The sequence below is a fragment of the Engystomops pustulosus genome, chromosome 1 (genome assembly GCF_040894005.1).
Source record: "Engystomops pustulosus chromosome 1, aEngPut4.maternal, whole genome shotgun sequence".
Lineage (NCBI taxonomy): Eukaryota > Metazoa > Chordata > Amphibia > Anura > Leptodactylidae > Engystomops > Engystomops pustulosus.
The window spans coordinates 154,582,106-154,610,079 of NC_092411.1; the positions used below are offsets into that span (position 1 = coordinate 154,582,106).

General features: G+C 42.6%; 2 protein-coding genes and 1 long non-coding RNA gene across 5 annotated transcripts; 1 reads left to right on the forward strand and 2 right to left on the reverse strand.

Annotated features, from left to right (window-relative positions):
* Positions 1–390: 390 nt before the first annotated feature.
* C1H19orf25 (chromosome 1 C19orf25 homolog) lies at positions 391–5,362 on the reverse strand. Of its 2 annotated transcripts, none has more exons than XM_072112001.1 (3): positions 5,298–5,362; positions 1,326–1,485; positions 391–1,240 (listed from the first exon to the last, which is right to left on the reverse strand). In XM_072112001.1, exons 2-3 carry the CDS (start codon positions 1,453–1,455, stop codon positions 1,050–1,052), a joined length of 321 nt encoding a protein of 106 aa, XP_071968102.1. In that variant the 5' UTR covers positions 1,456–1,485; positions 5,298–5,362; the 3' UTR covers positions 391–1,049. The 2 variants fall into 2 exon arrangements, with proteins under 2 accessions (XP_071968102.1, XP_071968093.1); XM_072111992.1 differs by lacking the exon at positions 5,298–5,362 and adding an exon at positions 5,152–5,273.
* LOC140064781 (uncharacterized) lies at positions 5,256–18,889 on the forward strand. The gene is made up of 2 exons (XR_011847812.1): positions 5,256–5,408; positions 16,327–18,889. It is a non-coding gene; the product is annotated as an uncharacterized lncRNA (long non-coding RNA).
* On the reverse strand, positions 18,411–27,974 carry REEP6 (receptor accessory protein 6). Of its 2 annotated transcripts, XM_072111979.1 has the most exons (6): positions 27,731–27,974; positions 27,334–27,427; positions 23,769–23,907; positions 21,739–21,907; positions 21,578–21,651; positions 18,411–18,815 (listed from the first exon to the last, which is right to left on the reverse strand). In XM_072111979.1, exons 1-6 carry the CDS (start codon positions 27,843–27,845, stop codon positions 18,798–18,800), a joined length of 609 nt encoding a protein of 202 aa, XP_071968080.1. In that variant the 5' UTR covers positions 27,846–27,974; the 3' UTR covers positions 18,411–18,797. The 2 variants fall into 2 exon arrangements, with proteins under 2 accessions (XP_071968080.1, XP_071968081.1); XM_072111980.1 differs by lacking the exon at positions 21,578–21,651.

Here is a 27,974-nt window from a genome sequence, read left to right on the forward strand (position 1 = left end):
TAGAAAAAAAAAATGAAAAAAACCCTAAAAAGTTAAAATTAGTCCCCTGTGATCAATGCCATTTGGATCGAGCTGTTAGTAGGTACTGGGTGCAATGGCACAGAATAGCTCATACGCACCTTCATTACACACCGCTGTGTCTGCACGAGCTTAGAAATTTGTTTTTAAACCGGCCATTCCTTGGCCTGCAAAAGACAGACCTGGTTTGCTTAGGAAACCTGGAATGCTATCGAATTAAAATCTTTTTGTTTTGCCTTGTAGAAGAGCATCACACTGGAATTATTTAGTGAGTGTATTATTATATTTCAATTGGCATTTACTGAGTTGTAAAGTGACTTTTACCATTAGTACCATTTACCAAGAGTTCTGAACAAATCTGCTGCCAAGAGATGAATCAGAATTATTTATTTAAAAGAAAGGGATACAAGACAAAGAACCAAAGGACCAAAGAAATGAGCTCAGCGATGGATTGCGGCCTTCATAGTTTTTAGAAGTTTATTTGTAAAAAACATACTGTCATATTTTAGGCCATTTAGGAACTTTAAAATATCCGGCTTCTGGGTTTCTTGCAAATCAATGTATATTGGCACAACCCTGGCAGTGTTATTCTCGATAACATTTGTTAGGCACCATTCAGACACCCATTTCATCCAACAATCTTTAAGAGAATGTTTAGAAAGAACAAGGAAAGATATCACACTAGATTCAATTACTATAGAAGCTGAAGAGATAGCTAGTACTCCAGCTACTTTATCACGGTGCTCCACATAGCCCTGGTAGCCGTTCTCCTCCAAAGTACCAACAATGTTCATGACCAGGTCGGTATCCTCTATACTGTACCAGATGGAGAACTGGTAGGTGCATGGCAAGGTACACATACCTCATCAAGTTAAACAGTTTTCCATGCAACTCATTTTTATTCCATATAAATTATTGGCATACTTGTTTTACCCATGCACTGTATTATAAATGATAAGAGAAACATCCCCACCAATGAGACTTACAAATTCAATTCCATGCAAGAGTTTTATCAGCAGTGCAAGAAACAGTTACATGGCTGCCTCTCTCAGCTCTTCTATAACTTTTCCAAGCTTTATTCCAGAAGATCTCAAGGACTCATATTTTTCCTTCAACTCATCCTGAGCTCCTTTCAACATGTTGTTCAAATGCACATAAGAGCAGCTTTGCATGTACTGCCTGTCGCGGTCACTGGATATTTCCTGAGAAGGTATCAGGGAATCTGGGATAATAGTATGAAAAAAAATAGCAGTAAGGGAAGGAAAGACAAATATATAAGGATTTTCCATACTGTGCATAGAGCATACCGTCACTAAGGTCACAAACAAACACAGGATCAGAAGCTACTGCACCACGAACATCTTCCAGAATTTCCTCTACACTTGGGGGCTCTGGGCGAGAGGGAAGAACAATGCGTTTCTTTGCTCTTGACGTCATCCTAATGTTGGCTTATAGATAAAATATTTTCTGAAACATGAAAAAAAATAACATGATCTTGATAAATTCTGTCAACAGGAATGCTGGAGATCCGATCACCAAATTTTACTCTACTAAACTCAGGAAGGGTATGAAATGTCCTTTGTAGAATTACTTCTTTTATGTGAAATCTCGTTGCCTATAAAAAAAATCTCCTCCAAAGCCAATGGAAAATGAGCAGGGAAGCGTAGAAATTTTACCTGAGATAAGTCACTAAAAGGGCTAGTTCACATCTTTGATAGGTCTTCAGTTATGTCCTTCTTTTATTGGAGGTAAAACCAGGAGTGATCGAACACAAAGAACAGGTGCAAGTCTTTCCATTATACTTTACCTCTGTAAGGAGTTGAACCTGTTCTGTATTCAACCTTAGAGACTGAAGGGGGGGGGGGTATCCCTTCAGACACCCCTATCTTTGGCTTCATAGTACCTAGAACTAGAGATAAGGGCAGTTAAAGAATGGAAGAAAAGTCAGCAGCTGATAAAGATCCAATTCCTTCCAAGTTCCTTTAGAATGGAGGCGTAGAACACAAATCCAGAATCCTCTTGCAATTTGAAGTATTTATTATTATTTTTAAGATTTATTATAATGTTTAATATGAAACCAAACACATGTGTTTTCTCTTCTCAGCTCATCTTTACATGTTTTGGAGAGGATTTAAAAGAAAAAAAAGGTAAATATTTGAGATTTCACACAAAAAAAGGGATTTCTAAAAAAAAAAAAAAGGTCATTTCATATGCCACCTGAGGTGGCAAGTAGTTTAATGGAGTAAAATTTAGTGACAAGTTCCCTATAAACATGATTTCCCACTAGTCACAATGTCACACAGTGCCTGTGTCGTTCAATTAAACGTTTTTCTTTCAAAGACATATCTCATGTTCTCACAGGGGGGTTTTCAGTAGTAAAGGACTAGGACTTATCTAATACATCGAGTATACTAAGAGCCATACATTTTCATTGGTGGCATTTAGAGCCACAGTTGGTGTCTCAAGCACAGCTCTCAGCTGTCTCTGGCACACCCACAGAACTGAATGGAATATGTTCTCTGCATCACCCATTACTGATAGTAGGACACCCATTCTTGAGTAACTTGTGCATTCAGACCATCTTTTTTTCCCCCCCTGTTCTGTAGACAGGAGATAACTTCACAACTCGCTTTAAATGAAGCAGGACACACTTTTGCAGTGCAGCTCTATTAACCCCAGGGTTTTTTATTTATTTTATTAAATTTTATTTTCCCGTGATGTTATTTATTATAACATGCCGTGTACTGGGAAGATGAAAAAAAATTCCAAATGTGGAAAAATTGAAAAAAAAAAACGCATGTGCTTCACGTTCTTGTGGGATAAGTTTTTATGCCTTTACTCTGCACTCCAAATAACACCTCTACTTTCTTTGGTTCCGTATGATCCCGGTGATACCAAATTTATACAGGTTTTATTGCGTTTTAATACATTTTCAAAAATGATATTAATGTGTACGAAAAAAAGGAAAAAAAAAATTTGCCATCTTCTAACGCTAATAATTTTTCATACTTTGGTGCACGGAGCTGTGTGAGGTGTCACTTTTTGCGAAATGAGCCAATGTTTTCATGGCTACCATTTTGAGGACTGTGTGAGGTCACCGCCGGTTATAACCGTTTTTATATTTTGATAGATCTTGGGACGCGGCAATACTTAATGTGTTTGTGATTTTTACTGTTTATTTTATATCAGTTCTAGAGAAAGGGGGTTGATTTTAATTATTTATATTTTATTAATTTTTTTACATTTTTTAAACTTTTTTTTTTTTTTTTTTTTTTTTTACACCATTTCTTAGACCCTCTAGGGAACTTTAACCATAGATGGTCAGATCGTTCCTACCATATACTGCAATAAAACTGTATTGCAATATATGGAGTTTTTGCATGTGATTCGTTACAATGAGCCACCGGCTCATTGTAACGAATATGCAGAAACCATTCAGCCTCGGGTCTGACGAATGCCCGAGGCTGTCATGGCAACCGATGACGTTCAGGGGAGGGACGAATGGAGGAAACATGGCGGTGCCAATGCGCCGTCATTGCTTTCAGTGCTGCCGGTGGCAAAGGGAAGGTTAACACCTGCGATATGCAGCAAAGCCCATCTCTGTATGAAGAGGGCTCAGCCCGTGAGCCCTCTTCTTCCCCCCTTCATAGCTCTGCGTCGGATATATCCGTCGCAGAGCGTGAAGGGGTTAGAACACTATTGAAGAGCCAATGGTAGCTGAAAGGCAGGCTTCAGCAGAACCATTGTGTTACGTATATGGAGAGGCAGCAGACACTCCGGATCCCACTGCCATGACCCCAGCAAACAGACATTCATATCATAACCCATTCTTGGGACAAACCCTTCACGACAACCCTTCCTGTAGAGGTCCCTGTTCAAACACTTGGAGAGCTTTAATTTACAGGGAGTTTTTTTTTTTTTTTTTTAATTGATGCCAGCTTACTAACCTCCGACAATCACAGTAGCTTTCTATGCCAAAGAGAAGCGCATGCCAGACCCTGTTATAGGTTAGGATCATTTGATATAAACAAAAATACCAAAACTGAATTATCCTGTTATTTTAATATAAATCGCGAGAAAAGGGTCCTCCGAGAGCAACCATTTCAAAGCAGCAGTGGTGGGAACTGTATTCCCTTTTATGGCATTCTCATGAAGGGGATCTCTCATCAGTACTATGGAAGAAGTGATAACAGCAGTGACTGAGCTTGATACAAGTACTCACTGTGGCACATATACTAAGGTGCTAGCACCAGTTTTCTGTCAGACTTTGCACATTCTTTTCTGTGCAAACTATTTGCTCACGTATTTAAGAAGTGTCTGCACCACATTTGTGTCGTGGCGCAGCTGCACTATTCTTTACTTGACAAATTTCTGCACTGAAGTCTGACAAAAATGTGTTGCGCGCCCTATGTTAAAGGCGCCCCCCCCCCCCCCAAAAAAAGTGGTGCTCTTTGTTGGGGCAGTGCAGGGGGCGCTAAATTCATGAACGCACACCAGAAATCCTGACTCTGTGGGCCACTGTCTGCCGTGATAGGACTGTATTCAGAATACACTGTTGGTGCCGCTGTCCGGCTGGCACTCACTTGTCATAGATTAGTCTACTTTTCAGCCACAAAGCCGCCTTGCTGTATGTCATGACTATAGTATGGCTTGTCTGTTTAGGCAATACACTCTGTGAAGTCTTAATCTCTCCTGTTCTGATCTCCACCTATCACATTCACTCATTATAATTAAGTGTCAGTCACTCAGATGAGGCAGAACTAGAGCAGCACCGGCTCTACAGTGTAAAGCTGCAGTCACAATGCATCCAGCATAGTCTCGGAGTGGTGGCAATAAGAAATATGTGGGGCACGATATCACGTATTATTATGGAGAACCAAAGTCATTTATTCGAAAAACGCCAGACATCTCAGTGTAAAAGCTTGTGTGGACTGTCCCATAGCATTGCTGGTAGACTCCGTCTAATACTGCTACATAGGGAGGACAGAATACTAGAACATGGACTGCAATATGGATAAGCGGCTCCACGCTGGTGAGGCCATTCCTTCACCAGGCACTGGGCACAGATGTCGTACACAAAGTGAACGGACGCGGTAGACAATGCACTGCACTAATACACATAACTAGTCCCACCTCATCTCACTCCGCCGAGCTCTTCCTACTCATCCCACACAGAGACGCTGCACTGTGTACACACACTTATAGTCACTAGAGTGCTACTCTTGGCAATTTCATTTGTCTTCTTTTGTGACGCCATTTTGTCGAAGATAACTGCTTACACGCCAGTCGATGTAAGGGAGGCTAGAGGGCGCCGGCTGTGGACAGCTTTCAGACACAAGTGAATGTACTCTTTGCAGCACCCGGATAGAGATAGAGACGTCAGCGTACAGGTGAGAGGTCAAGTCAAGCGTTGACGTGTTATAATAAAAAGAAATGCTAATACACAGGCCGCTACTTAACCCCTCGTAAACCAGGGTGTATTTGGAGAGCAGTAGATTTTTAATCTTCACCCTTTTCTATTCCACTGATCATAAAGATTTACATAAGTGGAGAGCAGTCATTTCACCTACTTGTTACCTGCATTTGCTTGTGGGAGCTGCTCTCTGTAAAATGGATGAAGAAGGGAGTGAGACACTTATTTAAGGCTGCACACACAATGATATGTTTCCAAAATGGGCCCTTAAAACCGGCCATTAACTCCTTTTTTTCACTATAGTTCATAGAAGGGGATTAATCACAAGCTGGTCCATCTTTGTATTCCCCCTGAGCTGAAAATATCTAGACAATTTGGAGTGCTGCCTGCTTTCGTTTACCTAGACACCCCTCTAAACATCCGGTGGCCAGGCCATTGTACACCAGGTACTGCATGTGCAACACCCTCGCCGATGCAATGGCGAGGGAGTGTTTGCGAATACGTCCCACCTGCATATACCCACATCACACTACATGGTCCTGATAGGACATAGGGGATATTGCAGTGGTTAATCCTGCCTGGCAAGGCAGAAGTTAAGTATTTTGTATGATGCAAGATGCTATTGTCCAATGATATGTGTTACATCCTGTGCTCTGTAAGCTGAGATGTGATTGGAGGAGCAGCCACCACCTGACCAAAGGGAGGTAATAAAACCCCCTGGCCAGGAATGTTCTGGAGGAATTAGAGAGAAGTCTCAGATTCTGAAGAAGTCTCTCCCAGATGAGAAGAGGAGAAGATCTTGTAGACTTAGAGTGAGTGAGTAATCTCAGTCTAGCCCATACCAGAGCAGGAAGAGCCTAGCCCCTGCCTCTGAAGAGTGGAGTATCAGACTAGAGTTAGTATAGTGAGAAAAGGGGTATCATCTTACCTTTAAAGGTGATACTTGAAGCCCTACAGGACAAGCTGAAGCTTCCTACCAGGACACAGCTGCCTTCCCAGCCTGCCCTCTACATCCAGGCTGGTGAACTATCTCCTGAGGCTCCCTCCAACTCACATCTCAGCACTCCATCTACCTGTTAAAGGCACGTTGCTGCGGTTCCTGACGGTTCAAATAAAGAACTGTAAGTTGTTTTCTTCAACTTCTGTCTCCGTCTGGTCCCTGCTAATACGGCTGCCTTCACCACCGGCACCCTGTCCATCACACAGAGACTCACCCTCGGGACATTAAGGGGTTGCCCCCGGGAGATCCGCTATAGCAGCCTCTCCCTCATCATTTCTTGCCAACACCACCCTGCTGGAGACCTGCCAGGCTGTAGGACAGCCCTCCGGTTCCCCCGTACCAAGCACCGTGACAATAGCGTGCTTAGGCCGCAACCGCCAGCCACTCCGGTACTGCGGGCCCCGGCTGACTCCAGGCCTCACCGCAAAGGGCTAGGCCCCGGTGGGGGATGTTGCAAGTGGCGTCACGAACAGGATTGATACTTCTGTGCCTTATTACGGCATTAAAGACTTTCCTTTATTAAAAAGACTGTGCTGCCTAACCCTGATGCCATCCGGGTTTAGGCCCAAGTAATTGTGTGTTTCTGGATTGAACTGTGTTATACTGCTGCCACGTGCTGTCGAGCGCCGCTCCAGCACTCAAGAGGTTAATCCTTGCAAGAACTGTACCAGCTCTGCTACATCCGGCGTGGCAGCAAGTAATTCCAGCCCGCCAAAACCATCACTGGCGGGAAACCCAGAGACATCGCTAAGCTCCGCCCCCTGCGCGAATCCTGCCTCAGCGCGCTATGGCGCAGCAGAAAATTCAGCCCGCCACAACTCCTGGCGGGAAAGACTCAAGCTCCGCCCTCTGGCACGAAACTCTCCCGCGCTGCAACGCCAGTGAGAACCCACGAGGTACCTCAGAGTCAGCGCAGCCGCCATCCAGCATCAGAGAGGTTAATCGGCCATCTTGGATTTCTCCACGTGCTGTCTCCTGTCCTGCCGACATGCCGCACAGCCTTCGAGATGAAGAACCAAGTGTCGCATGGCCTGCCCACAAGCCTCGGGCACCTTCCTCTGCTGCACCGCTTACTGCTGTCTCCTGTACGCAGTCTTCAATGGCGGATTCTCCACAGCGGCTGCCTCCTCCGATGACGGACCTCCTGAGGACCACCGCGGATGTGAGTACCATGGCCCCCAGGGCCTATATCACAGTGACTGTGACTATATCTCCCTTAGCCCCGGCTGGGGTACAGTCCGGCCTCCCTGCAGAGGGTCAACATCTCCCCATAGGAGGCCCGGCTACAAAAGGGACTCTCTTAAAGGGGCCTGACCCCTTATCTAATGCTGCTGATCGTCCTGCGGAGTATCCAGGACCACCTGCTAAGAGGCCCAGGCTGTCCGGTGAGAACGCCCTGCCAGCTACAGAGGTTACCACCGCCAGCGCAACAGCGCCCCCAAGGGCTACAGGTCAGTCCAGGAACAACAATCCTTCAGCTGTCAGCAGTGAAGAAGTTACAGCTCCTGCGGTCATCATCATGCGCTCCACAGCGCCCCCAGCTACAGAAGGTCAGCCAGAGAAGTGCCTGCCTCCTTCCTTTGCTGAGATGCCTGCCGCCGCAGATGACCTCCCTGCTGTCCCAGCTCCAGCTTCTGGGTGTTCCATGTCAGCAATTCCAGTGTCTACCACCAGATGTCTTCAGGTGACAGATCTCAACACTGCTTTCTTCACCCAGGCTGATGATGTCCATGCTGCAGTTCCTGCTCCCATGCCTGCAGCCATTGCTCTTGAGCAGCAAGATTAACCCCTGAAGGGCTGTAGCCCACTTCAGGTACTGTACATATTGTATATTTCTGTCCTTACCCCAAAGAGCCAGAGACTTTCCTGAGACTCTTACCCTTATTTATCTCAGTCAAGATATTATACATTGTCATGTGCTATGATAGCACCCTTCCTCTGCCACAGCAGAGCTTCTTTCTTCAAAGGACTCTGTCCCTCTACACCAGAGGAGACCCTTTGCATCTCAGTGCACTTTTCCCCACCTCAAGGGCTGTACCCAGAAGATGGACTTTGTTACTAGAGACCTTCTGAGAGACTTTTGCCAGATACACCAGGGAAAAGTTGCTATGTCTATTGACTATTATTTTGCACTTAATGCCTTTCCTTGTAGGTACGGACATTATGCTTGCACCTTTTTATGCCTTTTCTTTGCAGGAAAAGAGACATTTATTCTGCTACCCTGAGTAGCCTACCTCTGTAACGTTTGTAACGTTTAAGATGTCTACCCATTGGGCTCCTAAGCCAATGTGAATTTACCAAATGTTTGCACACTGTCATATATGCCAGTAGTCTGCATTAACCCTTTCATAGGCTTTTCAGGTTGTAGTGTGGCTGTGTCGGACCGTCTATTTGTGTAAAACACTGACTGCTACCTGATCCCTCAAACCGAGGTTTGCACATGGGGGTAGTCCGTAAACTGCGGGTCCTTCGGGGACCGGGGGTGTTACAAAGATAGCACCTGGATGCCACCCATACATGGGTAAGGATACCAGTCAGGAGGTACTCGTGTCACATATGCTAACTCAATGCATATACACATTATATAATTGCCGCCAGGGAAGAAGTGTTGATACAACAAATATACAGGCCTTGGTGCAAGGAGTGGATTACAGGACATGACACCACACCTTTCCTACTGTACAGTTCGGTTTAATGGCGTCAGCGACCAACTGTCATACAGCTACATGTTTTTGTCTTAGTCCGACACCAACCCAGGTGCCTGTCTCCAGGACCATGGGCGGTTTGTCCCTACACCTCACATAGCCTGCACTTCCCAGAAGTGCCCTTAGCCCCCTCTGTGCCCCGAACCATCTGTAGTCGAGCCGAGGGCGGCTCTTTCAATTGCCCCCGGGGTATGCAACACCCTCGCCGATGCAATGGCGAGGGAGTGTTTGCGAATACGTCCCACCTGCATATACCCACATCACACTACATGGTCCTGATAGGACATAGGGGATATTGCAGTGGTTAATCCTGCCTGGCAAGGCAGAAGTTAAGTATTTTGTATGATGCAAGATGCTATTGTCCAATGATATGTGTTACATCCTGTGCTCTGTAAGCTGAGATGTGATTGGAGGAGCAGCCACCACCTGACCAAAGGGAGGTAATAAAACCCCCTGGCCAGGAATGTTCTGGAGGAATTAGAGAGAAGTCTCAGATTCTGAAGAAGTCTCTCCCAGATGAGAAGAGGAGAAGATCTTGTAGACTTAGAGTGAGTGAGTAATCTCAGTCTAGCCCATACCAGAGCAGGAAGAGCCTAGCCCCTGCCTCTGAAGAGTGGAGTATCAGACTAGAGTTAGTGTAGTGAGGAAAGGGGTATCATCTTACCTTTAAAGGTGATACCTGAAGCCCTACAGGACAAGCTGAAGCTTCCTACCAGGACACAGCTGCCTTCCCAGCCTGCCCTCTACATCCAGGCTGGTGAACTATCTCCTGAGGCTCTCCCTCATCATTTCTTGCCAACACCACCCTGCTGGAGACCTGCCAGGCTGTAGGACAGCCCTCCGGTTCCCCCGTACCAAGCACCGTGACAATAGCGTGCTTAGGCCGCAACCGCCAGCCACTCCGGTACTGCGGGCCCCGGCTGACTCCAGGCCTCACCGCAAAGGGCTAGGCCCCGGTGGGGGATGTTGCACATGGCTTATGGTGCGGTCACATGTGGCGTTGGTGTTGTGTTTACAGACTAAAATCAAATGCCTTGGGTTGGGACTTTCCATTGAAATGCATGAGATCGGTATCCGACACCCAGTGTTTTGCATTGTATAAATACAAGACGCTGGGTGCTAGTTACCTATTGCATGCCTTAAAGGACTATTCCAGGAATCAGCATAATTCATATAGAAATGAGTCAGTAATAGCTAATATGTACTTTGTTGTTATTTCAAATTTTGCTCCCCTTAGCAGAAAAATGCTGTTGACATAGACCAGGGGTCCCCAAACTTTTTACATAGGGGGCCGCTCACTGTCCCCCTCAGACCATTGGAGGGCCAGACTAAAGTCTAAAAATAAATAGCGGTACATGTGACCGCATCCATAATACACTGGCAACCCCCTCAATTAATTATTTTATATACCGGTACTGCACCCCCTTGTGAACTATTTTATATATTGGCACAATTAATTAATTAATATACTGGGACCTCTCTCCATTAATTATTGAATATGCCTCCCCCCCCATTAATTACTAAACTGCCCCTCATAATTAATTATTTCCTATACCCGCACCATTAATTATTCCTATACTGCCCCTCATAATTAATTATTTCCTATTCTACCCCTCATAATTAATTATTTCCTATGCTGCCCCTCATAATTAATTATTTCCTACGCTGCCTCTCATAATTATTTCCTATGCTGCCCCTCATAATTATTTCCTATGCTGCCTCTCATAATTATTTCCTATGCTGCCCCTCATAATTATTTCCTATGCTGCCCCTCATAATTATTTCCTATGCTGCCCCTCATAATTATTTCCTATGCTGTCCCTTAAAATTAATTATTTCCTATTCTACCCCTCATAATTAATTATTTCCTATTCTACCCCTCATAATTAATTATTTCCTATGCTGCCCCTCATAATTAATTATTTGCTATGCTGCCTCTCATAATTAATTATTTTCTATGCTGCCCCTTATAATTAATTATTTCCTATGCTGCCCCTCATAATTAATCATTTACTAATCTGCCCCTTATAATTAATTATTTCCTATGCTGCCCCTTATAATTTATTATTTCCTATTCTACCCCTCATAATTAATTATTTCCTATTCTGCCCCTCATAATTAATTATTTCCTATTCTGCCCCTCATAATTAATTATTTCCTAAGCTGCCCCTTATAATTAATTATTATCTATGCAGCCCCTCATAATTAATTATTTCTTATTCTGCCCCTCATAACTAACTATACTAGCCCCCAGTCGCCACAATCTTTTTACTGCCCTTTAATAAAAAAATAAAAACCCTGCACTCACCTAAGTCTTCTATCTTCTTGCCTTCTTGCCGCAGGAAGGGGCGCGCAGCCGCGTGATGACGTCATCGCGCGGCCGCGCATTTTAGTTCATGGAGCGATGTGCGCCGGGGTTGTATTCCGGCCACATCGCTCTAGTAATAGTGCTTGAGCGGCCGTTTCCGGCCGCACCGAGCACTATACAGTGACGGGCAGGAGCTTCCTGTCCGGATGGAGGCTCCTGCCCGACTGTTGCAGGCCGGGAGGGCCCGGCGCTGGCGCGCCAAGTGTCTGGGGCCGGATCGAAACGGTCCGTCGTTGTTTGGGGAACCCTGACATAGACTGTAATGAAGAATTAAAATGCTACTGGCCCTTTAACCCCTTAAGGACGCAGCCATTTTGTAGCTTTAGGCTGGTGCGACACGTACCAGCGCTTTCAGACATTGCGCTTTGGTTGCATTTTCACTGCGTTTTAAAACGCATTACAACAGCTGAGGAGAGGTGATTTGCCTTATTACATTACTGTTAACATTTTTTTTTACAAAACGCATTGTAAACACGATGTTAATGTATGTGTTTTGTTAACACATGCATTAACATCGTGTTAACAAATGTAAATAGTAATGTAATTAGGCAAATCAACTTCTCAGCTGTTGTAATGTGTTTTAAACGCAATGAAAACGCAACCGAAGCGCAACGTGTGAATGCGCCCTCAGTCCCATTTTTTGGATTCTGACTTGCGTCGCTTTATATGATTATAACTTTTGAACACTGTTAATTTTGGCTGCTAAGTTTTGCATTTATCTACAAAAAAAATGAAAAAATGATGATCATTTTTTAAATGTCTGGAAAATTTATTTTGACATCAAGCGGCTTACAAATCAAATATTGGTTTTTCGGATTTTCAGAATTGACTATTTTGGGATAAATACAGTTTTGAATGAAATTTTACATATTTGGCATCAAACCCCCCTATATAATCAACCCATTTTTAAATCTCCACCCCACAAACTATCAGAAACAGCTTTTAGGAAGAATGTTAACCCCTTGAGATCTTCATAGTAATTGAATTAAAATGGAGGTGAAATTTATATGTTCATTTAGCCCTAAAATTTACACATTTCCAAAAGATAAAAAGATAAAATCCACCATACAATTTGTTCTACAATTTCTCCTGAGTGCAGCGACCCCCCACATGTGGCTGTTACTTGTGTTATGGGGGCACAGTGAGGCGCAGAAGGGAAGGAGGGACCTGCAGCTCCCAGGATTTCAGTTTCCTCATTGGCCCCTCTTGTAGGCTATAACATTTTCGTTTTTTCGTTATTGTGACAGCATTTTTTTTGCGGGACGAGATGCTTTTTCCAGTGTTACCATTTTGGGGTTGGTATCCCCTATTGTTGAAAATTTAGGAACTTTTTTTTGAGGGCAGGAGAAGAAAAGCATCAACTCTGTACTGGATTTTTTCTTTTTTTTTTTCGTGTTCACCGTTTAGCCTGATAATTATGTTATCTTTATTCTATGGGTCGATACGATTACGGGGATACCAGACATGAATATTTTTTCTTATGTTTTACTAAATTTGCCAAATAAAACCTTAATGTGGGGATAAATCTATCATTTATGTATTGCCATCTTCCAAGTAGCATAACATTGTTACTTTTTTGGCTACAGAGCTGGTTGATGGCTTGTTTTTTGCGGGGCATGTTGTACTTTGCACCAGTATCATTCTGGAGTACATATGTTTTTTTTAATCACTTTTTATTGCATTTTTTGTGGGATTGAATAGGTAAAAATCATAATTTTTGGAGGGTTTATAACAGTTTTTTTACGGCATTTATCGTGCGATTTCAATAATTATTTACTGTTATTCTACGGGTTGTTACATACGCGGTGATACTATATATGTGGGGTTTGTGTTATGATTTAGACCTTTTTTTGCGTTATATGTCTCTTTATATGTTTTGGGGCATTTTTATTGATTTCTTTCTTTATTTTTTATTGAATAACTTTTTTTTTTCACTTTTTTCACCATGGGACATGCAATCATCTGATTGCTTGTTCATGATAATACTCTGCAATACTGATGTATTGCAGGGTATTAGCAGTTTTAGGCCGCGGTCACACGTACCGCTAGGCGTCCGTTCATAACGCGACGCTAGCGTACAGGGGGAGGTCCTCGACCCGAACGCACATGCGTTTCCAGAGAAACGCCTGCGATCGGCTTAACAATCGTTCGGGCCGAGGACCTCCCCCTGTGCGCTAGCATCGCGTTATGACGGATGCCTAGCGGTACGTGTGACTGCGGCCTTGCAGGCAATCTTACATCTTATAAACAGTTCTTAAAGGCAACACTGGGGTCCAGATAGGAGCAGCAACGATTGCGCCCCCCAAAAACGGTTGGGGAGGGGCGATCAGGGGGAAAGACCCCCCAGAGGCATGTTAGATGCCACGGTCGTGCTGACCGCGGCATTTAACGGGTTGAACAACCGCGATCGGAGCACACTCCGATTGCGGGTGTTACACTGGGGTGCCGACTGTAACATATAACCGGCACACTAGTGTAACACCCGCGATCGTGCTTTCTGATGCCGGTTCGGCTCTTGATCTTGAGATGAACCAGCATGGTCTGTAGGTTTGTTCTTAAGTTGAATTTGTATGTAAGTCGGAAATGTATATTTTATCATTGTAATCCTCGACATAACTTTTTTGGTCTCTGTGACAATTGGATTTTAAAAATGTTGGGTTGTCAAAAAAAATCAATATTAAGACTAAAGCTTCATTACAGACACCTGTGATAACTGTTATAGCTGTTTATTGTAGCCTTGGATTAAAGTACAATAAATTACCAATATCCAGGGGTCCATTTGTAACTAGGGGTTATCTGAAGAGAGGGGAGTTCCTCTACTGCAGTGTTTCCTAGCTTATCGGTATGTTCCGATAAAGTTAGCGATATAACACTGCTATTACTGTGATAGGGGTAGGGAGCAGCTTACTTTAGTAAGTTCTCCTAGAGGGTTTATTTCTGGTGACAGTTCCTCTTTAAGCCTTAATAAAATATATCCGCTCAGGAACTGGGAAGATTAAAGGTTGCCCCATATCCCAAGAGGAATGTACTAAGTCCTTTGCACTTGCCAATAAGTCTCACAAATTGAGGAGCAGGAGCAGTAGAAAACTGCAGACTCCGGACCTGAAGAGTTAAGGAACAACCCAAAACCATCATGCTCACCATAGAATCAGAATGGCATCATTCTGTCCCCTAGTCTATTGACCCCAAATTACAAATCTCTTAAAATGGTGTTTGTTGGATATATTTTCCTGTTACAGGCGGTCCCCTACTTACGGACACCCGACTTACAGACAGACCCCTCTGACCTCTGGTGAAGCTCTCTGGATGGTTTACTAGTCCCAGATTGCAAGAATTAGCTGTAAGGTGTCTGTAATGAAGCTTAATTGATAATCCTTGGTCCCATTACAGCAAAAAATGTTTAAACTGCAATTGTCACTAGGGGACCTTATCTTACGTAACCCGGGGACTGCCTGTACTTGTTTACTGAGTTACTTTGTTTCTCGCTGAAGGATATACCAGAATGTTCCAGGGCCAACCTTGTTGACCCTTTAAACCAGTCTAAATGCTGTATCCTTAAATTAATTTAATTGTGTTTGTTTACATTGTTATTTATCTTTACACCTCACCATAGGTGAGAACAGTGTACTACATATTTTATGTACAATTACTTTTCACTCATTTTAAAACTAAATAAAAATATGTAGAAGGGTGATGGCGTTTTTGGTCAGTTTTTGGCCGTTTACTATGCATTTGGCTGCTTACAACCTATTTGTCTATTAAGATAATTGGGAGAAACGGACCAAAAACGCCATGTATGGCATCACCCTAAAAGAAAAGAAGAAAAAAAACTGATAGATGCTTATACTCACCTACCTGTCCAATATCGATCAGCAGTAAGCTTATTTTAGTATGTCTAAGAAGTGCAGCTTTTTTGAGAAATAAGGCTTTTAAAAATATGCAGTGCACAACAATTTGCGATTATATTAACGATTCTAAATGAAATGCTGGTATAGAAGCATTGATCAATCTCCCCCATGTAATTACTAGAGGAAGGAGGACTTGAAACAATAAGTTGTGGCTATAGTTCATACTTTTACGTTGGGAGGATTCCTGTTGTTCCTTTACAACAGAGGGCTAGGACATATTGCACTGTATGTTATAAATAGAGAAGTGAACAGTGACAGCCAGTATTTTTTTTTACTGAAAATGTTAAGGGTGTCTTCCTTTATATCCATCATTAGGAAAACACACAGAGCTTAGTGAAGGCCTAGGCTGGATGCAATACAGTTGCATCTGTCCCCGTATACAATTATGGCATCCTCTGATCAAACACTGTGCTCTCCAGCAGGAAGCAAAATGGAAAACCGCAGCCAGCTTTATTTTTTTATCTAACGTTTCCTGCTGTTTGTAACATATACTAAGCAGACAAAGGTGAAAAGGATGCCTCTATCTGCCAGTATGTGTTTGTATAAACACTAAACATGTACATATGACATGGTGTGAAACCACCCTTAGACTACATTCACACTACAGTATGGGAGACGTATATACGGCCGATATACGTCCCCCATACACTTCTATGGGCTCGCGGCGCCCTACGGGACATGTCCTATCTTTTCCCGTATTACGGAGCAGCGGCCACACATCGCTATGGAGAGGGGCGGGGGTAAGCAGTGCTCTCCCTCTCATCCTCTCCCCAAGCTGCCGTGTGCCCACCGTGCTACGGTGCGGCGGTCTCACGGCAGTGGGAATGTAGCATTAGTTTTAATTTTAATGGCAGCAGCGGAAAACAAGAGTCATTTAAGTTTTGTGTAGTAACTGCTCCTCTTCTCATCAACAGGTATGTTATAAAGATAAAGGAGGACAAGGTATAAGCCAAGATTCCTCCTAGTCTACACTGGCATAGTAACAAAACTTGTTTGTGGCTTTCAAGAGGAGTTTATTGAATGTTATCCAACAAAGGAGTTTAATTGTACCAGATCTCAACAGGCTGCATGGACAACAGTCTTTGTCAGTGTAAATATTACTGACCGGCTGTAATAAAGATATCAAAATTGACTTAACCTACAGTGTAAACTGGAAATTGTGGCACACGTACTCCAACTGGTGCGCTGTCTAATGGTACACCTGCTTTATCATCCCCTAGTGTCAGCAGGTCTTTGGATTCTTTTTATGCCCCACGCCATACACTGAATTAAAGGCAATGCAAATGTGATCACTATAGGGGGCAGGATTAGAGACATGGCTCAACAGAGCCAGAAAGTGGGACAGTCAAGTTCTTTGTAAACATAACCAGGTCTTGGATGATCGACCAGCCCGTTTCATATTGAGGAGCCCATACATGATGCATCCATGTGGCAGTAAACAGGTAAATTGCCACTCTCTGTATTTACTATTGTTAACAATAGCAGGTACAGTCTGACATTTATTATGCATTTCCGCCTTTGATGTTCATGTTTAACAATGTTTTACCAAATTTCCAAGTTATCATCTGTCCATAGGATAGGAGAGAATAAGGTGCTGCTATACCCATTAGCAATAACACGACCCCCATTCTCTGGATTGCTGGGGGTCTTGGTAGTTCCCTGTGGACAGGGGACAACCCCTTTAAGTGAGGACGGCTAAACAAAATTGATATGGGCCCCAGCCTTGTTTAGTCTCTGAAACCATAGTATAATTGTGGACTAATTTGCAAACCTTAACATAATCTTTGTAGGACAGGTGGCAATGGTTACGATCAGACAAGCATGTAGACTGATCACTGAACTGTAGGTCACTGTGCAATAAGAGGAAGCAATGTGCATTTTGCCCTGCCATTTAGATAAAACGATCCGGTGTAGGTGCAGTTCTGTCCGCATGTGCTATAGCTTCCTAGCTTATACAGGAACACTGTAGAAGTCTACAATAGACAATACAAGGCCTTTCTTAAGCCCTTAAGGATGCAGTCTTTTTTTGTTCACTTTTGCTCCCCACCTTCAAATATCTATAAAATTGTTTAATTTTTACATGTATAGAGCTGTGTGAGGGCTTATTTCTTCTTAACAAATTGTATTACTTTGGAAAAAAAATATTTCAAATGCAGTGATTTGCACCATTTTCTTGTGGGCTCAGTTATTAAGACTTTCACTATGCACTCTAAAAACCCCTCTACTTGATATTTTCATTTGACAATCACAGTGATACCAAATTCCTACAGGTTTTATTGTGCTTTAATAAATATGTGTATTCAGCGGAGGGGATGCACTGGTGTCCAGTTCTACGCCTGTTCACAAGGCAGTGCAAAGAAGAGTGGAAAGCTGCTGCAGACAATCTGAAAAGGGAAATTTTTCTTATAGCAATAAAGGGTGAAGTAGTGAAGACAACATGCGTTGTTCAGTGGGTGGGTGCCTACAAAGGGGTTTCAGAAGTACAGGAAGGGAATCTTCACAAATAGATGGGAATTATGGGGGAGCTTTATCATCAAGTTTCCGAGGTAAAAATGTTCTAGTTGCCCATGGAAACCAGTCAGAGCTCAGCTTTAATGTTATAAACAGCTGTAGGAAAATGAAAGCTGTGCTCTGATTGGTTGCCATGAGCAACTAGAACAGCTCTGCTCTAAGAGACTTATGATAAATCTCCCCCTATAAGCAGTGTAATGCTGGTTTCTGTAGGACTTGCCATAGGCATGGAGAGCCTACCAGCTTTCATAGAAACCGATCGTCACCACTACCAAGGTTGCAAGGGACGGCAGTTACGTACATGCAGGTATTAATGGAGGATGTTTTACATATAATACAATCTGTGAGCCCTCTTGACATGGGCTTAATGCCTATGCTGCTCATTGTTAATTGTTTAGAGAAAAAATACATACATACCAAGTAAACAAACTACTGGAAAAAAATGACATTTACAAAGGCCCCATAAGAGAAAAAAATCTGACCACCATTATACAACAAGTAATTTAGATTTATTTTTGTATTTCCAGTCTTTGTATTGATACAGAAGCGCTAAGATTTCCACTTTCCGGTCCATGAGATCACTTTAACCTAAGCTATGACAAGGAATAAAGAAACGTAGCATCTAGTAGCTAGCCATCACTCTCTGTGGACAAATTTGTGTCAAGTGTGCTGAACAGAAATCCAAAAAAACAAAGAATGCACATAAATTCCAATTGGGGACAAGGAGGGGTGAAGTGTGCATAAACCTGGAGTGAAGTTGAGGTAAAAAACAGGGATGGAAGGAATGTAGTCTTTTCATAGGATTTATTCTCTTATAAATGAGACGTCTTGAGGTAAATCCATCACTTGACTTTTTCAGCTTCCAGGGAATTTATCACTGCTCCTTTGAGTGCTACAAAAAAAAAGGAAATATCATTATAAATGGAATAGTCCTAGAAACCAACAACTTATGTTATCTAGAGGAAACTACTGTTGAGGTCACTACAGGTTGCATGTTTATGCTTTGATTCATGCCCCATGGGGTTCTTCTGGTCCATAGACTGAGGCCAAGACAGGTCCGGTATGTCCAGTAGAGCTCACTGCTCTGAGATGCATCTCTGCACTACTGGTGTAGTGATAGTGTCAGCTGTTCTCTTCAATTAGGCTTTTGTACTATAGTGAAAGCCTAAGATACTCAATTATAAGAAGCTAAGAGAACTTGGAAGGATGCCCAAACTAGAACTGGAGCGGGGAAAAAAAGGAGTAGCAGCAACATTCAGGGTGCGGTCACATGTCGCGTTTAACGCACGTGTTTGAAAAAGCTGGAGAGATTTGCCTAATTAAACACTTGCGTTTACAAAATGCAACAGTTACTGCATTGTTAATGCATCCATTAACATTGCGTATACGCATGTGTTAGTTAATGCAGTTACACACGTATCGCGCAAGTGTTTACATTTGCATTTTGTAAACAAGTGTTAACAGCTGTTTAATTAGGCAAATCCATCTTCAGCTTATGCAATGCGTTTTTAAATGCATGCATTAAACACGACGTGTGACCGCATCCTTAATGATATGTCCTCACCCATTATGATCCACACCCGCTTTTGGCTTCATAAACTGCATCTGAAAAACTGAATGTGGGAACACACACACACACAGTACTCACATGTGAAATCCAGGTGCTGAATTTACTCAATTGTCCCGCAGTAACTTGTAAAAGCATACAGTGGAATGTTGCAATACAACATTGCAGCATTCACATTGCGGAAAATGTTTCCTGTAGCATAGTTCCAGCTCTTAGATTACCATATACATTAGATAAATGTTGGCTTCCAATTCCCAAGGTAGATGTAGTGTAATTCTTTTGTTTTAATATCATTTTTTTTTCTTTATTAAAGACATCGCTTTAAATTTTGGTCCTTGTATTCTCTGGGAAATCATAGACTTGTAAAGTGTGGTTAGATGTGTGACTGCTAGAGAGCTGAGTGGTGGCAGCGGATAATATCTGGAGTGCTGAAACGTGACGCTAGCGCACAGGGGACGGGCTTCGGCCCAATCGCATATGCGTTTCCCAGGTTCATAACTTTGGCAATTGTGAGCCGCCGGCATCGCGAGGGGACACAAAGAAGAGCGGAAGAACACAAGGAGGACCCGAGGAGGCACCAAAGCATCGGAAGCAGAAGAGGCGATTATAATGTTAAATTATACTTTTATTTTTTAGATTCGAGTATAAGCCAGATTAGGGGTTTTCAGCACAAATTTGTGCTGAAAATCTCTGCTTATACTCAAGTATATATGGTATATAATGTAAATGTCAAGATGTTGTACTAAGCAAAGGCCTGTGTGAACAAGCTGCAGGGACAACTACTAAAAAAAAAAAAGAACAAACTTGTAAAGGTATTGTACAATATTTTAAGTTGTTAAAAGATTTGGCAGACCACAGTACAATCTGGTAGATCCATTGTCTTGGTGGAAGTCTATAGTATAATTATTTGTAGTATCCGGACAACTCCTTTTCTACACGAGTACCTGGTAGCTGACCCCCCCCTCCCCATGATAGGCAATTACATCATGGAGTGGTGCAAGAATGTTATTCCAGAAGCTGATGCTTTGAAATGAAGGTGTGTCCACATAATACGTAGTTATGCAGAGTCATCCAAAGGAGAAGCCACTTTTTGTTCTTCTTTAGCAGCTCTCCACTCTGGCTAGTGGGACATAGCATGCTTTATATCATGTCAGAAGATATACTTTGAGCAGGATATTGATCATAAAGTAAAACAGCAAAACTGAGTAATGTGGCAAGAATGAGGGTGCGTCCAAACAGTTCCTCCATATCAATATTCTAATGACAGATCAATAGCCCTTGATACTTCGTGTAGCATTGCTTGCTACAAGCTGCCAAGCAAAACTGCAGACAACCCTCATAAACAAAGGACTTTAGCACAGATTGTAGTACTTTGGTCTGCAGGAAGACATCTAGTGCACTGCAGGAAGAAGGCTTACTAGCCAGTGAGGATAACAAAACCCAGAACTAGAACTTCTAGAAACTACAAGAGAGCTCAGCTTGGTATGGGCCATATAATTGTATTTCTGGTATATGCAATTGCATTAATTATTTTAAAATATTTATTTTACTTGGTATAGGGAATGGTATCTATTTGTGGGCTAAGGAAGATTGAATCTACATCTATGAATCGTAGTGATATATGATTATAAATTGCAGCTGCTGTTTCGCAAGGAAGAAGATACTCCTGGCATCATATATATAACCAGGATGCTCAGAGTCCTGTCCTTGGCACGGTGTTCAATCCAGTAAAAACAGTACACTGCACAGTCCGAGATTCATGGAACATCCACTGCTATGTGTTTTTAGTACAAGGGCTCATTCACATGGCTATACTTAGGGCAGTGATGTTTTTGCATGATTTCCGACCAGATCACGGCCCCCATAAACCTCTATAGGCCCTGGTCACAGCGCGGTTATCACATCACCATGACCCAGTTGGGTGGCAACTCGTCTGCCTATGGAGGGAGAAGGGGTGGGAAGCAAACTAAAATGTTCTGCAGCACCAAGACAAGGTTCAGATTGTGGCTGAAGTCTGGCCTTGTGAGAGTGCTGGATTTTATTTGTATGCCAAATTGAGCTCTCTGATCATGGTTTTAAGTACATACAGAAGTGCTTGGAAGGGCCTGCTGGCCTCCCTCTGGATTCAGAAGAGATCTGCTGCTGGCTAGAGTCTGCAGTACTGTAGCATTAGAGAAAGGGAGACATTTATTTAATAAGAAGATGCAGGACATGAAACATCATGACATAAAGTACAGTATTATCTTACCTTGCCTGGTGACAGTTTCTGCTGTGTTCAGAGCCTGACCACCAAGATCACTTACTACACTATCTACAGTTTGATGATGCTTCAAGAAAAATGGTCGGATGAAGCGGCTATATAACGTCTGTGAGCCATTCCATGTAAACGGGGCCATACACCACAGAAGGAAAGCACACTACAAGAAAACAATTGTGGAAAGTAATGGGTTAAACACAATTGCTACAAATAGCACCTATTCCCCAGAACTAGCACAGCATTATTGCAGCATATGAATGGGATGCTACAATGTGAGCTTGAGGTTACAGAAAACCCCATTTTTCTAATCACATACAACTTTCTCAATATTTAAAAAGTCAGTTCCATATCGCCAAATTAGTTTTTTTGGTAGAAAGAACATGGTTTTCTAAAAGACGCCATCAAATAAATGGGAATTTAAAGAAAACCACACAAATCACCATATTTTCACATATACAGCTAGTGACATGTTCCCATAGAGCCCTATTAACTTACCTCCTTTTAGCTAAAAATTGTTTCCCTTACATCCACATTGATCAACTTTATATTATGTAACCTGGCATCAGAGAAGGGGTGTCCTGCTCAGCCAGCCCCTCCCATCTACTCCTTCCAATGTCCCATGCCTCTTCTCAGCATGTCACATGACCAGAGTGACATCATTTCCGGGACCTTTAGCATTCACATGAAATCACAGCAATCTCCATGGATTTCTACTTCTCCCCATACTCTATGGAGGCATGCTGTGATACATACATGGGTTAAACGTTGCAGATGTAAAAGGACCTTTGATAATATCATCCTGGTCACATGACTAAGGGTTCATTCACACACGGTTCATTCATACTGCTGCATGCCGGAGGTGAGGAGGTGACCCCTCCTCCCTCCATTGAAAACAGCGGCGCACGGCCCCACACTCGCAGAAAGAGAGAGCATGCTCTATCTTTTTGGGGTGTGTGGCACAGATCGATGCCACACACGTGCCACCATTGCCATCTATATGGACGTATATGCGGCCACATGTACGTCCCCATGAAATGCCGTGTGAATGAGCTCTAAGTGCGCAATGATGTTCTCCATACAGCAGAATATCATGGCAATATGCATGACTCAATCAGGTGACTTGTATATACTTTTATAAACTGATTTTGGTAACATTGTAGCCATGGAAAGGAACCATTTACAGATAAGAGCATTTACATTTTAATCATAGTTTTACTGAAGCCTTTATTTTGAGTGGGTTATTTTGCATTTGCAATGTTTAACCCCTTATCTCTGCACCTTTTACCTACGCAAATCTCCACCATCTACTAACCAATCCAACCATGACCTCTTCATTTCAGTCTGTGGTATCGCCACAGTACCGAAGCAGCTTGCCGTCTCTGGGTTTTGCTGGACCCGGACCTCTACTTTGCACTGTATATTCGATCACTTGCACGCTCTTGTCACATGCATCTCAATAACATCTTTAGAATCTGCCTATTAATTACAATTGAAACCTATAAAGTGCTAATTGCACTCAATGCCAAGACTGTGGTGCAACTTCATACAATGCAGTCACTGGGGTCAGGAACTGTAAAAATCTGTAAGGGTTCAGAAGTGTTTTATTAAATTCCTAGGGTCAGGAACTGTAAAAATCTGTAAGGGTTCAGAAGTGGTTTCCTAGGAAATCAGTGGTTTTCCAGTGGAAATCCTAGGAACCACTTCCTAGAATTTGAACATGCCTGCTTTGCCCCAAAAGTAGCTCCCTTTCTGGGTGGAATTCCAACTAGGCTCCATTTATTTCTATGCTGCCAAGCTGCAAAACCAGCACAAACCATGGCAAGGAGTTTTTGGAAAAAAAACAGCAATAATTGTCAACCCCCTTAAGATCAGGCAATACAAGGTTAAGCCCCTTCGTCACATACATTCATAAGCTTTATAGCCTTACATTTCTTTATCTCCATATATATCAATATGCCTCTCTGCACTCAGTATTAAAAAATCCTAATAATTTATTATATACCCCTTAAAGATTTCCTCACCTTTCCCAGATAGTAAAATGGAAACCAGAAGAGAAATATATCCGAGAAGAATTCCACTACACTGAACACTCCATAGACTACCCAGTACGTCAACCATGTTGTGTCATCTGTTTTATCTGCACTTTCAATGGCTTTAATCCTGAAAAGAAAAACAGATTCTTGCAAGAGAATATGCATTTGCTAAAGTTTTGCCAAATTATTAATGCAAGTAAATGTATGAAATTTCAATTTTAATAAAAAATGCCAGTAAGTATAACAACACTTACATCAAGTCCTCTTCACCCAGATTCCCGCACTGGTCTTCTTTAATGTTGACCAGGATCGGGTGGAATAAAGATTTTTAAAAAGCAGGCCAGAGCGCAGGGAGGTGATGTCCGGCTGCTAATTATTCATGCCATCCACATGATAGATGCCTCATTCTCCCAGCATGGGAAAGGGAGCGATGTCACACAGGAGGCGTGAATAACTATCAGCCAGAGAACCGGACAGTGTGTCCCTGTACTCCGGCTTTTGTTTTCCAGGCAATCCCAGCGTGTCAACATTAAAGACCAGTGCAGGGATCGGGATGAAGAGGACCTTAGGCGAGTATGTGCCATTTGTTTTGTACTATTCTTATCACTCATTTCTAATCCAAGTTAGGCCAAGGGACGCAATTGACTAATGGACACCACTATGTGTGGTGGGAGCTTTGGAGTCTCTCAAAGCAGACTGAAGCTCACTAAAGCAGCAAATTACAGCCAACATCAGAAATTTTAAGAGAATGCTCCGACGCTCCTCCCCAATTACTTTTCTATATTCTGCGCGGCCCGGCACCTCGTGATGCCATAGTGGCCACCAAGCTTGCGGAACCGTGTTGTGCAGAAGATACAAGAGGAGCTGCGGGGAGCAGCGAATGGCAAGTACTGTAAAGCTGCAGTGTGCTGGGGCTACCTATATAGTGGGAGAAGGACTTGGCTGCAGTGTGCTGGGGCTACCTATATATTGGGAGAAGGACTTGGCTGCAGTGTGCTGGGGCTACCTATATATTGGGAGAGGGACTTGGCTGCAGTGTGCTGGGGCTACCTATATACTGGGTGGTTGCTGCAATGTGCTGGGGTTACCCATATATTGGAGGTGCAGTGTGCAGGTGACCGGGAATTGTTCCTGGTGCTGTGTTTCTGTGTGAAGCTTTGTTCTAGTACTGTACTTGTGTATTGAACTCCATGCTGGTGCTTTATTTATGTACTGAGCTTTGTTCAGGTTAAGTATATATGTAAATTTCTATTAAAATAATTCATGACAGGCACAACTTTAGAACATGTAAGATACTGTACATTTCAATTAAATGGGGGACACTGTATATGTTAAAATTAATTCGGTGGACCAATGCCTAAGCTAACAAAATGAGTGAGACACTATAATACATACATGAATGTATGTCTTTAACATTTTTATGTGTGTGGGGGGTGGGGGTGGGGCTGTCTATGTTAAACAAAGTAGGGGATGGTGGAGGGGTTTGGTAGGTAAAACTATTTTTTTAAAATTCGCCCTGTACAAGAAATTACCTAGAAACTGCCATGGGTGCATTTACATGTTCAGGTTTTCAGATGCAGTTTCAATGATATGTTCTCACACATTATCATCCACAGCTGTTTTTGGCTTTAAAAACCTGCATCTGAAAAACTGAACGTGTGAACACACCGTGAGGCTACATTTACAAGTGTCATTTACATTGCATTTGGAAACACAATATAACAGCTAAGAACATTTGTGTTTACAAAATACAGCAGTTAAGGCAATGTTAATGCATAGGCTAACAATGCGTTAACACAATGTCAGCACATGCGTTAACATAGCATTTTGTAAATGCAAGTGTTATCAGCAAAGTAATGAGTCAATTCTCCTCTTAGCTGTTGTACTGCATTTCAAAACGCAATGCTACGTGTGAATGCAGTCAGAGAAAACCAGAAACCAAGAGGTCCTGTACAACCCAATAGCAGAAAATACTCGATTTAGGCTCCTTTTTAAATGGTTAGGATTTTTTTCTTGGTTTTTTAACGCTCAACTTCAACAATGCTACTTATTTTTCAACAGACATAAGCATATGATAAGCTTATTTTAGTAGTTAAAAGTTCAATTTTAGGGTAAAAAAATAAATATATATAGAAGCCAAACATAACAGCTATTCTCTAACTTTGTTTATACTGTAGAGTGAACACTGCAAATGTTATAATTTAAAAAAAAAAAAAAAAAAGAACATTTTTTCTATTAGTGAAATCAAGAAGACACCAGATATGTACAGTTTTTCTTCATATTTTTCAAAAGTTTTAACCAAAAAAAAAAAAAAAAAAAAAAAGACACATTGTTTGTCAAAATAGGTTACTAGGGTATAGTGGTTTGTGCCATGTACAAAATTGGTTACATTTGGCACCACAATTGAGGTGTCAAATATAACAATGTTTATAACAGTTTTTTTTCCTTATTTCTCATTAAAAAGACTACTATTAGGGCTTATTTTATAAACAATCAGGCTACAATTACATCACATTTTTTGTGATCAGTGTATATGCCAGTAAAGCTCCCAATGTATATGCTGAGCGTATCCATAGACATGTGGACACACCTTTCTGCTTCTGCCTGCACATTACACGTTGTATAGGGTTGAAACATTCATGTATCAGTATTCTGTTATGCCCTTCACAAGTTGAACATAATATCCTTATAGCCATGTTCATTATGGAAGCAGCAATACCCACTTAGTTTTTTTGTTCTTAAAACAAATTTGCGAGTCTTACTTGCGCAGCGGCCATGCTAATCTCTGTATTGTTTCAATTGTGCTGCCAAAGCTAGCAAATTATTTCATTGTTTTTTTTTTTACCCATTATTACTTATAGGGAAAATACATTTTGCCATTTTTTACTGCCCCAGCGGACTTACATATGCAAAATATCAATACTGCAGTTTATTATAACTGTCAGTTTCCACAGACTGTCGCGCTATTAGGCCCAGCTCCCGGCTGCACTGGCAAACACAAAGGGATTGCGATGTGCAGTGGCCCACAGATTGCTTAGTTGCCACAATCAACTCTACTGGGGCAGTGAAGATGTTAAACTGCCCTGAACAGAGATTTCTCCACCAGGAGCCTGGCTATGTACAATGCGTGGTCTCCTGCTGCTGGTGTTGCTAGCAGTCTGGTGCTGCTGTTTAGTGGGAGAGCAGGGACTCCTTGTACAGATTACTACGATGATCAGTGTCCTGTTTGCTGTGAATCAGGGACGTTGCAGTGTCTTATTTCACAGTGTGAATCTGTCCTAACACTGGTCTTTGCCATCAGCCAAGTGACAGCTGTCATGCACAGGAAGTAGGGTGCAAGTAGGGACGTATAGGTTTTTTTTTTTTTTAATTTTATTGCCTTCCCAGCTAACCGATAACTCCTAATGTAAATAAGCATTGCATCCTTTATAATCCACCCCTGTTTTGCCTCCCTAAAGTGCATAAACCTATATCCTTCCCCCAAGTTTAGGCTGCAGAACAGTAGCAACCACCCATGCTCCCCAAGAAGAATCCCGTAAATCCAAATACTTACGATCTGTAAGCAGGATACACAAAGCCAATTAAATTACAGACCAAAGACGCCCCATAGCCAAACACCAGGTACAAGCCCAGAGAGCAGATGGAGCCTGCGGAGACAGGAGCATGCGGGGTTAATGGGGGGATCTATATCAGTCTGGGGGGAAATAAAAGGACATCAAGGAGATTACAAAACATGAGAAAAGCTTGTGTCTAAGACTGTTCAGAAGAATTAGTGCAAGGCAATAATCCCCATAGAGCAGAGCCTCCCCTCCCCCTGCTGGGCAATCCTGAGCAGTATTATCAGGCCATAGCTATAGACAGGTGCATACAGGGGAGCTCTGATGATATAGAAAAGGTGTAACGGTCACCAGTACACTAGACGACACGGCAGGTGTCCGGCCGAGGCTTACCGCTCGCCAGGTAATACTTCTTGATGCCGGTCTTCTGCTCCGCCTTCCCCAGCAGCCTGGAAACTATGTTGTCCCCATTCAGGTAGTTGGTCAGACGCTCCCGGAGAGACGGCATGGCGACCCCGCAGCTCGCAGGCTTCCTCTCCTCTAGCTGATGCCTCGCTCCGGGCTACTAGCGTCACGTGAGCAGTGGCCAATCCATGAAGAGGGCGTGTCCGCGGCGTACAGGTGCAGGTTGTGTCCT

Bases quoted from the DNA above. Each gene is read 5' to 3' on its own strand.
- C1H19orf25 (XM_072112001.1), bottom strand. From the start codon at position 1,455: ATGACGTCAAGAGCAAAGAAACGCATTGTTCTTCCCTCTCGCCCAGAG. The intron at 1,241-1,325 runs GTATGCTCTATG...CTATTATCCCAG, and splicing joins TGTTTGTGACCTTAGTGACG to ATTCCCTGATACCTTCTCAG.
- REEP6 (XM_072111979.1), bottom strand. From the start codon at position 27,845: ATGCCGTCTCTCCGGGAGCGTCTGACCAACTACCTGAATGGGGACAAC. The intron at 23,908-27,333 runs GTAAGTATTTGG...TTTTCTTTTCAG, and splicing joins GTGTATCCTGCTTACAGATC to GATTAAAGCCATTGAAAGTG. The intron at 21,652-21,738 runs GTAAGATAATAC...CTAATGCTACAG, and splicing joins AGAAACTGTCACCAGGCAAG to TACTGCAGACTCTAGCCAGC.